Source organism: Microcebus murinus, chromosome 6, assembly GCF_040939455.1.
Source record: "Microcebus murinus isolate Inina chromosome 6, M.murinus_Inina_mat1.0, whole genome shotgun sequence".
Taxonomy (NCBI): domain Eukaryota; kingdom Metazoa; phylum Chordata; class Mammalia; order Primates; family Cheirogaleidae; genus Microcebus; species Microcebus murinus.
The window spans coordinates 108794493-108804771 of record NC_134109.1 but is presented as its reverse complement, the minus strand read 5'-3'; the positions used below and the strand labels follow the sequence as shown (position 1 = coordinate 108804771).

The 10279-nt window shown below is 58.3% G+C and overlaps 1 protein-coding gene across 6 annotated transcripts in view; it reads right to left on the bottom strand.

Annotated features, from left to right (window-relative positions):
- Nucleotides 1-303: 303 nt before the first annotated feature.
- The window catches only part of PML (PML nuclear body scaffold), a 43328-nt gene continuing 33352 nt past the window's right edge, over nt 304-10279 (bottom strand). For 3 of the 6 annotated variants that reach the window (XM_020286080.2, XM_012748229.3, XM_012748231.3), the window contains exons 8-9: nt 3977-4124; nt 304-2897 (exon numbers count right to left, since the gene is read on the bottom strand). In XM_020286080.2, coding sequence (XP_020141669.2) covers nt 2110-2897; nt 3977-4124 — 936 coding nt within the window. In that variant the 3' untranslated portion in view covers nt 304-2109. Of the gene's footprint in view, nt 2898-3976; nt 4125-10279 lie in introns of those variants that run through there. The other 3 variants (XM_012748234.3, XM_076004542.1, XM_012748237.3) reach the window with 3 other exon arrangements.

The window sequence follows — 10279 nt, the reverse complement described above, 5'->3', positions numbered from 1 at the left end:
GGCAATTCTTGATGTTGAAGCTTCTTTCTCTCCATGTGGTTCTCCCCTTGGAGATGACTCCGAGGCAAGCCCACCCTGGGTCTCCCCACTTGGAATTGGGGGTTCACATCCTTGAGGTCCTCAGCACTGAGCAACAAGGAGCTCTCAGCTCTCCTAAGTCCTCAAAAGCCCCCACAAGGCACCATTGCACTGGGCGAGCACCCACTCACCCGTGCCTGGAAGAGCCCCCTCCTCTCCAGGCAAGAGGCTGCTCAATGGCTCCTCCCGGGTGGGCCACGCAGTCGGTAATTGGAGCGTCAGGCATTCAAGAGTCACATCTTTATTAAAGGCTGAGACAGTGGAGATAGGGCAGAGTGCCCCTCAACCACATCTGAAGCTAGCAAGCACGGTGCGACTGGAAGTCAGCGGGTGCCGCTGCCGCGGCTAGGCCGGGGGGAGGATGACAGGAGGAGCTGCCCAGGTGCTGCCTTGCCAGCTGCAGAGACTGTCAGCACAGCCGGGGGAGGGGTCCCAGCCTCCTACCTCCCCTTCATCCATCAGCCTGTTTCCATAGGATCCTCAGAGCCAACACTGGCTTTAACAGTCTGGCATCAGAATCTTATTTTAAATGCATCTGAGTTCCCTGTGAAAGCCAGCACTCCCACAGGGGGAACAGGTTCCTACAGATTCCTCAGTGGATCTTCAGGGCACCTCCTGGATGGGGCTGAAGCAGGGTACACAGATTTCACTGATGTGAAGGCTGAGGCCATCAGCCATTGAGGCTGGAGGCCTGGGCTGTTTGGGAAGCATCCCAGGATCAGGGAAGAGAGGGAGGAGGACGGGACAGTGGTTCTGCTAACGAGAGGGACAGGCTTGACCTGCTTGCGTTCTGCTGCTGATGTCTGGTTTGCCCACAAGGTTGGGGAGCAGTGGCATAGAATGGGAGCTAGGGTTCAAGGATGAGAAATCTTTTTGTCCACTGCCTCAGAGGCCTGTTGTCTACTCCTGAAAATCTAGGATGGCAAAGCTGGATGGGGGCTCTAAGACCAGGCAGCCCAATCAACCCATTTTACAGATGGGGACACTGGAGCTCAGGAGGGGGCCTTTTCCTAGGTCACACTCAATGCACACAGGCAAGAACAGGGACAGAACTTTCTCTGCTGTTGCACACTGCTTCCCCTCAGCAGTGTGGTCTATTAGAGCAGTGGTTCTCAAACTTGCACATGCGTCAGAATGATCTGGAGACCTGTTAAAACACAGATCACTGGGTCCCACCCCCAAAGATTCTGACTCCAGGGGTCTAAGGGAGAGCCCGTGGGCCTGCATTTTTAAGAAGCTCTCAGGAGATGCAATGCTGCAGATCCCTGGACTACAAGCTGAGTGGTGCGGGACATTCCTTGGGAGGACTGAGGGTGGAGGCTGTGAAGGGCCATGCTGGTAGGGCCATGCTGGTGGCCTGATGACCAAAGAGAAAGCCAGACTAGGCAGAGGCATTTGTGTGGCCAGGAGGAAGGAAGCAAGCTTTGAGGGTCAGACTGTGGAAGTGGGCTCAGGCATGGCAACCATCTTTGATGATGTGAGGAGGAGAGGGGACGTGAACAGAGCTGGCCTCCGGGCAGGCAGAGGCTGGGAGAACCCAAACTCAGGAGTGGCAGTTTGGTTTGAAAGGCACTTTGGGTTCCTGCAGGGTTGCTGAGGCTGCAGTCAGACCTCAGTCCGCTCTCTGTGGGAGCTGTCAGCAGGTCCCTTGAGGCAGTGGCTGGGGTCTGGGAGGAGCTGCAAGGACACCCAGGTGGCAGCAGGTGGGAGGGCTGGGGCAAGACTGGGGCCACTTAGGGAGCCCAGAGGTCGTGCCTTCCTCAGTCAGGACCTCCCTGGTTCTGGCTCCAGGAGGGAGGGGCCGGGGGTCTGGTCTGCCTCCAGGGTGGTGGGTGTTTGTACTTGGAACCTTCGTTGTAGGATTTTTAGAGAAGAGGAATTGGATCCCAGAGAAAGGGAACTGATTCTGGACCAAATAACAACTGAATACTGGGTACCAGGACCTAGGAATGCTGTGATGGGTGAGGCCTGGCTCAGAGAAACCCCATCCCTCTCTGCCCACCAGAGAGCCCAAGCCAGTCATCCCTCCTTTCAGCTCTTCTGGGAGGCCCCTTCTGCCAAGCCGTGGCCAGCGAGAGGAGTAGCGATGCCGTCGGCCCGTGCTGAGGCGGGCCCCTTCAGTAGGCTTTCAAAGTAGGAGCTCAGAGCCTGCAGTCTGAGGTCCGGCTGGGCGGGGGGCGACACAGCGGACTGCAGGCTCAGGTAGCAGCTGTACCTCTTCAGGCCCCCCTGCGGGTCTTGGCGGTATGCGCGCAGCAGCTCCAGGAAGCTCACGTTGTGCAGGGCCAGGAGGCGGGCCTCGGCCCGGGTCAGCATGGACACCCGCACCAGCGGCTGCAGGGAGACGAAGCACTGCAGGTTACTGAAGGGGTAGATGTGCTGGGCCAGCTGGGGCCCCGGGGAGACCTCGAGGAGGTGGCACAGGTCCCGCATGGCCAGCACGGTGGCCATGGCGCTGCGCTCGCTCATGTTTCTTGCCAGGTAGGTCTTGGCCAGGTTCTTGAGTTTGAAGCTGCTGGCCCCGGGCACGCACTTCTGGATAAGGGGCAGGGCAGCCAGGAAGCCCGAGATGGCCTCCTGGAATTCCCACAGCCTGTTAATGTCCTCCAGGGCCCAGAAGAAGCTCAGGAGGTCAGGCCCCCACAGCTTGTAGCAGACCAAGATGGGGCGGCGCATGGAGCTCAGGAAGCAGATGAAGTGCTGCAGCCCCACCTCCAGGGAGACGGCCTTGGAGTAGATGCTGAAGAAGGCCTCGGGCTCGATGACCACACGGAACTTGCTTTCCCGATTTACGGCTGCCAGCTGGCTAATCTTCTGGGCTGGGCAGGAGAGAAGGGCAGGGTGAGGGCCTGGGGGCATGGGAGCTGCTGGGGTGGAAGGAGGGGGCACCCCCAGGGCTGCCGACCCACCACCTAGAGATCCCACCAAGGAGCCTGCTGGCAGGAGCCAAACACCAGCCTCCCAACGCAGCTCTGCCCCTGGCTCTGCTGGGACAGGGGTCCGAGGGGAGGCTGGGCTGCCTCCAAACACCGTGCTCACCTGCCTGGGATCCAGCTCTTCCTACCCCACCACCGGCCCAGAGTTTGCCAAACCCTTCAGGTCCCTCCTGTCTTCTACGACTCCACCCGCTGCACCAGAGATCCCAGGCCCTTCCACCTTGCCCTCTACTGCACGCACTTGGGTCACTTAGCTGAGGAACCCAGCCTGTCAGAGACCTGGGAAGCACACAGCAGGCTGCCCAGTCCACTGCGCTCAGAGCATGGCCCAGAGCCTCCTGCTGCGGTCTGCAAATGACTTTCCTGTACCATGAAAACACGCGCTGCCTCTGTCTGGCTGGGCTAGCCCCGATGTTGAGTCCATGCCGCAGGGCACGGCCTACGGCTCCGGCTCAGGGAGGGGCAATGTAGGACTAAGGCAAACACTGGAGGGAGTCCGGGGCTTCTGAGACAAGGGGTCATGGCTCTCTGTGACCTTGGCTCTGCTGGCAGCCATGTGCAGCCACCTGTGGGATGGGCACTGTACTCAGCAACATGCAGGCACAGCCAGAGGCCTTGCTTGGATGACTGGTGTCAGAGCCATGGCTCACATGTTGTGTTTCTGCCTAGTGCTCCCTAGGCTTTCTGTCTACGAGAAGGACTGGTCACAGGTGAACTTGTGGAGGCACCTGCTCCCCTCACCCACACACACTTCTCACGCTGGTCAAGGCAGATGTCCTTGTTCAAACCACCAGCGAGACCCCTGGGGGCCCAGGTGAGCCGGAGCGCTCTGCCCAGTCTGGCTGCCATCCTTGGCCAGAGCTCGGGCTCTCCTGGGCCTGACAGATGGCTCTGCCTGCACTTCTTTCGGCGACTCAGGGACTAAGCTAGAAAGGGGTGGGGGTTGCCCTGAGAAAACCCACTTTCATTGTCAATCTTGAGGTCAAAGAAAACCAGGGGCCTGTCTTCCGCTTGGAGTTCATCGAGGTTCGCTTCCAGGACCCTGAGGGAGGGGCCCTCCAGCTGGAGGTCACTGGACTCGCTGCTGCTGTCGTCCTGCTCTCGGGAGGACTGCAACACAGAAAAACCCACAGGTCAGGGGCTCAGAGGGCCAAGGGAGCATACTGGCAAGGGGAGCGTGTGCCAGGAGCAAGTGTGACACGTGTGTGAGTGTGGGGCACACGAGCAAGCTGGGATGGCCTCATCTGCGTACACAGAGGGCGTGTCACTGGGAAAAAGAACGTGTGAGGGTCAGGTGTGTGAATCAGGGCACACTCCTTAGTGAGGAGGTGAGAGGGGGCGTTGGTGGACATGCACGTGCGGGAGTGGACATGGGTGTCAGGCATGCGTGTGCACGTGCAAGGAGGTGCGAGCGGAGCCCCTGCGGTGACAGCCTGTGGAAGTGAGGGCGTATGCAAGTAGGGAGTGCACAGGGGAGGGTGCTGCTTGTGGGGCTCTGGAAAGGGGCCAACGGCCACAGTGCCAGGGCCCGGGACGCCCCTCCTAATTTCATTTTTCTGAGCAGATTCAGAAAAAATATCACAAACTTGGGACAGGAGGAAGGAGCCTCAGCTTGAATCCCAGATGACTTTGGAAGGGGCCAGGAACCTGGCTTTTCTTGTCTGCAAAGCCAGCTGAGGTCCCTGCACAAAGGGGAGGGGAGGGCTATTTGGCTTCCTGAAGGCCCCCATATAGGCGGACACGCAGGTCTGTGGCAGTGAGAGAGCAGAGAAGCTCGGAGCCTGGAGCCTGAAGCCCTCTTGTCATTTATCATGGGCCGGGCTGCTTAGAGACGCCTGGGAGTCCCAGGCTCCTCCAGGCAAGGCCCCTGAGCCTCTGTTCTCTCCCACACTCAGGTCCTGGCAGGAGCACTGAAGGCCAGAGGAGGGGCAGCAGCTCCAGCTCTGAGACCTTCCCAGGGGCTGGGACTACAGAGCCTCTGGTGGTAATAAGCAGAGTCACTTGCTCATCATCTGCTCAGCTGCCACGCCCAGGTATTTAGTCTTTGGTGACCAGCTCAGAACCTCCTGTGAATGCCACCTGTGGAATTTAGCCAGAGACCAGGAGAAAGGGACATGGCTAGTGTCACAGGGCCAGCTGGGACAGAGTCCAGGGCAGGCCAGCACTAGGTCTTCTTTATGGACTGCAGCCTCGGTGAATTCTAGCCTCTGGCTAACATCCCTGACCTGGGAGACAACTGGCATGTTCCCCTGGCCTACACTCTTCCACTGTCCAGGTGAAATATTTGTTTTTAATAAAGCGTTAGCCAAGAGAAAGGCTTCACTGCCCACAAGTGAGTTAACTGTGGTGGATTTCCCTAGAATGGCGAGTGCGACTGGACTTGCACCCCACAGCCTGCTCCAGGTCCACCAGCTTCCTCCCAGTCACTGCCAGAAACACCCACTGTGACTCCACCAGAGCTGCTTCTGCCCCTTGTGCGTAAGGGTCACATAAGTCTGCCCAGCGTCTTGCACCTCCAGACTCTTGAGTCGGCCGTGCTGTCCAAAGCTGACTTCATGCGTTTTGCTCCAAGTGACCCCACCCTGCTATCTTGCCTTCGCGACTCCGTTTCCTCTCTGTGAGGAGCCTTCCACAAGGAGTCTTCCTCCAGGCTGCTAGCTGGGGGGCCGCAGTCTCCACCGTCTCCCACTCTGGGAGAATCCAGTGTTTCTCTCTCCAGGCTTCCCCAGGGAGCGGTGTTCTCACGTGGGCTGGTGCAGGGGCTGGGCTCCCTCTTGCCAACAGCTGAAGAGCCCTGTCCTTGCTGAGTCCATGCTGCCACCCTCTGGCGAGCACACTGGGCTTTTTCCTCTTCCTTCGGGCTTTTTGGTCCAAACATAACTGCAACAGTCCCTTTGTGGCCCCAAGTGCCTCCACCTGTCTCCTTGTGGCAATGTCCTTCAGGCCTTAGAGCCAGTCTTCTCACCTCCAGATCTGCTCTTCCAAGAGTAGAGTTCCCCAGAGAGCCACACAGCTGTCTGTTTGGGCTGCCTCTCCCATCTTTACACCAGGGTCATTGTGGCAGCCACCAGAACCTCATTTTGAGAGCCTTCCATTGTCCTGGGGCCAGGGAACTGTCCTTTGTCCTGAACTTACTGAAGCTGCCTTCAGAAACCCTGCTGGCTGCCTTAGCAAAAGGATACCCTCTTTCCACGGAGCGTATCAGTGGAGGAAAGGCTGGATCTTTCAACCCTGACTCCTCTTCCTCCAAGAGTCTTGCCCTTGGGGACTTCCAAAAAGTATGACTACTCCATGGAGAACCCACGACTCTCCCTTGGCCCACCTTAACCCCCAGCAGTACAGCTGGGGGTACCAGGGCATTTAAACAAGACTTTTCTGAAGACTTGGTTTGCCATCAGGGCATCTTCCCTCACTGGTCACCAGGGGACAATCTCTTATTCTGCCCCCAGCCCCCATTGCTCAGCTTCATTCCACAAGTCAGGATAACTAGGTGGCAGGAGTGAAGGGGAACATAGAAAAGGACAGTCATCAGAAAAGGCTGGGATTTGCTTGGAAGAGAAAAGCAATGGGGGCAAAAGGAAATGAGCAGGGAGCAGAGATCCTACCCATGTGGGAGGACAGGGAACGAAGGGGGAAAGCTCTGCATGCCATGGAGTGGGACACACAAGTGCCAAAGGACAGGGGAAGACCCGCTGCTGGTGGTTGTGAGTCGGAATCCTGGAATCTCTTTCATAGGGAAAGGAATTTCCCTTGCATTGAAAACTGCAAGTAAATGCTGGAATGTCTTTCTTTAATATACTTGGTTAATGGACTATGTTTCCTTGAATGCAAAGCTGCGCTCACACTGAGCCTCGTGGGAGCCAGGATTTTTTGGGACACACATGCAGCCAGGACACACATGCAATCTGTTCGCAAGCCCACCCATCCTACTTCTCGCCGTTGCAGGTCTCGCAGCCCAGCTGCGTTCCAGCTCCACACGGCAGGTGTCACAGCTGCACCGCCGGCGTTCAGAGGAAGCAGCTGGCTTGACATTTTGATCACCTTCCAAAAGTCTAGGAGGTTCATCTGGGAAGATTCAACCTCTCCTCTCTCCTGCCGTCTCATAGCGCAGCATCTAAATGTCACCTCTGTTCGAGGCCGCTGCGCAGACAAGCGAGCAGTATTCTCTGACGCAGATGTGCAGCTGAGCCCCCATTTCAGGGCTCCCTGACTTTGGCTAGGCATTAGTAGCTTTCAAAAACTCTGGAAGCCCAGGCTGCACCCCAGACTGATTCATTTAGACTCTCTGGGGGTGGGACGCAGGAGTCTGTACTTGTTCAAACTCCCCAGTGTATATGCCAATGTAACCGAGCAAGCGAAAAGAAAAAAAAGAAAAAAGAAAAAAAAGAAACTCCCCAGTGTACAGCCAGCTTGAGAACGACTGTCCTAATCACCAACTCATTCCATGTTTACTCATCAGCCCAACAGACACAAGCCAAACCCTGACAGTCAGCACCCGGCCTGTGAAGATATCTAGTATCTGGCATTGTGCTTATCCAGAGCCCCCAGCTCCTGACGGACTTCTGGGCACGCACGCTTCCGCTACCCCTGGGACCAGCTTGGCAAGACACACACACTGCTGCTTTGGGCAGATACAAAACCCAGCTCTTGCAAAGTCTTGAAGGCCCTGGAGATACCACGCGTGCTGTCAGCTAGCCTGCGGCCTCTGCCGCCCTTCCGCCTACTGCCGCAGCCCCTCGGCCCGCACCCCAGGCGCACACGCGCCAGCCGCGGCCCTCCCCGGGCCAGCCGCCTCCCTTCCTTCGCCACCACATCTGGTCTGCCTCAGGCTGCCCCTCGCCTGGGCCCCCTCCTGCTTCCAATTGGTTCTGCTGCTGCTGCCACTGAGGCACCGGAGCCAGTCACCTGTCACAAAAATGGGTGAGAACACCTGTCTTCTCTGCTCCGTGTCCTAAAGCAGGGGCCCCACGGCAGGGGCGTTGCTGACCCACACCTGCAGTTTTTAAGAAGTCCTCACACCAGGTCTCACACAGCCAGGCTTGGGACTTGCCCCCCACCATGACTGCGCCCTGCTGCCTCTCACTCCTCCTGTGCCACCCGTCTCCCACCAACCCGAGACACAGCTGAAGCCCAGGGTGCGGCCCCTGCGCGCCCTGGTGTACTTGGGACACCCTAGCAGGCCAGCATTCTGTCTACACCCTTCACTCACTGTGACGTCCACAGGGCGCAGAGCGGGCTAGGATGGGGTCTGCCAGCTGGGGGTACCTTGTGAATATCACCCTGCCCCCCTCCAACCCGGGGAGCAGCAATTTGCAGTGGGGGTGCTGAGGGTGCTCTAGGAGCGCCAGGAGTCTGGAAGGGACCTGGAAGGTGGGCGAGAAATGCACAACGGAGACCTAATTTGTTGGGGTCTTCAAATATATTTTTGACAGTTTGGGGCTCCTGTAATGGTTAACTTTTAAAACATGTGTCTAAAGAATACATACACAAAAGCAGTGGTCCCCTGGCTCTTTCCCTATGTCCCCAGGTCTGTTCTCTAAAGTAAGCAATTCTTCAAAGCTTGAAATGTGTGTATACCTCCTCCTCACTTAGCCTCAGACCTCCCCTGCGGACTTCCTCCCCTCCCCTCCCCGGTAAATAGGGCTGGTTTAGGTTCCTCCATTTGATTCTCCATGACTTCCAGTGGGACCACTAGCACGGACGCCTTCTCCACCCCTCCTTCCCAGGCTTCTACCCTCACCCAGGGCCAGTGGGAGCTTTAATTTTATCAAGATTCTGAGGAAGAAGTGCCCAGATTTCAGAAGAGTCCAGACCCTGGGAAGGCAAGACTCAAGAGCTGGCTGGATGTGACAACAGTCGAGGGGGCAGTATTCTGGGGGGCTCTGGGGCCGTGTAACTGGGCAGACAGGGGAGCAATCCCTGAGAGGAGAGGAAGGGACGGTGAGTCTGAGGGACCTACAGGGCATCCAGGTAGGATGTCGGAAGGCCACTGTCTATGCTGGCAGGCGGTGCCAGTGCGGGGCGTCGGCAGCCCCTGGGCAGGAACTGAAGCAGGGGTGTGGCCGAGATCACCCGGAGACTACACAGACTAAAAAGAGAAGAGGCCCAGAGCCCGAGCTGGAGGGACACCAACATCTCAGAGAACGGAGACCTGATAGGAGAGTGAGGGTGCCCAGAGCTGCAGGGGAGACCTCCCGGCCCCAAGGAAGCAATCTTCCCAGTGGGAGAGTCCCACGCAGCTCAAGAGTAATGACTAGTGGGAGCCTGGGCTTAGAGGCATGGGGACGCCCCTGGTGCTGGCGGGCAGGGCTCGCTGCCAAGGCGGGCAGTGCAGGGCAGTCGGGAGAGGAGGGCGAGGAGGGTGCTGAAGTGCAAGAGGGCGAGGCCTCGGTGTTGCACAGCGTTAGCAGACACAGCAGCTACGGACGGGCAGCTAGAGCGAGGCTCCCCAGGGGTGGGGGCTGGGCCATGACCACAGAGTCCTGGAGGGAGGCGGACGTCCCTTCCACCCTAACGGAAGGGACAGGGAAGGGGTGTGATGGTGACAGGTAAATCTGTGATAAGAGGCAAGATGCCAACCGTCCCCACGCCATCAGAGGGCTCCTGTCTTCTCCCTGGGGCAGAAGGTGCAGCCACCAGCTGTGGTGAGGGTCGGGATGTTGGCGGAGCAAGGGGGTGGAGAGCGAGCTGGCAGGGGAGGCGAGGAGCCCCCAGCCCGTAGGGGCAATCCTTTGCAGTTTCCCAGCAGCTTGGCTTTTCTCCAGCAGAGCTCAGCCTCCTGCTGGCAGCACAGAGGTGGCAAGTGACTGAATGCTTCCAGGATTTTCTGCGAGGCAGGGAGCTGAGATCCTGGCCAAAGACTGGCTGAAATGGGGGCTGCGAGCCAAAGGACAGGAGGCTGCGGGCAGAGTCTGAGGGCACAGATGAGAGACAGACAGCGCTGGGTGATGGCAAGGAGCAGGGTGTGGCCATGGGGCTGGCAGCTGAAGCAGAATGGAGGGAAGCTCCTTGAGAGGTTAGGGAGCGGGCTCAGGGTGGGGGGCGCAGAAGTGGCCAGGGGAAGGCAGGGCCTGGGTGGGAGAAGTCACCTAGGAGGTGGGGCTCCAGTCTTCCCTCCGTGAGGGAGGCAGGGGGCGTCTGAGACGAGCTGGAGAGTGGTGTCCATCCCAACAGCTGGAACCTCAAGGGCACAGGGGGGTGGTAAGAGATAGACATGGAGGGAAACCCCGAGGGCCTCTGAGGTTCTCCCCAGAGAACCAAGTTCC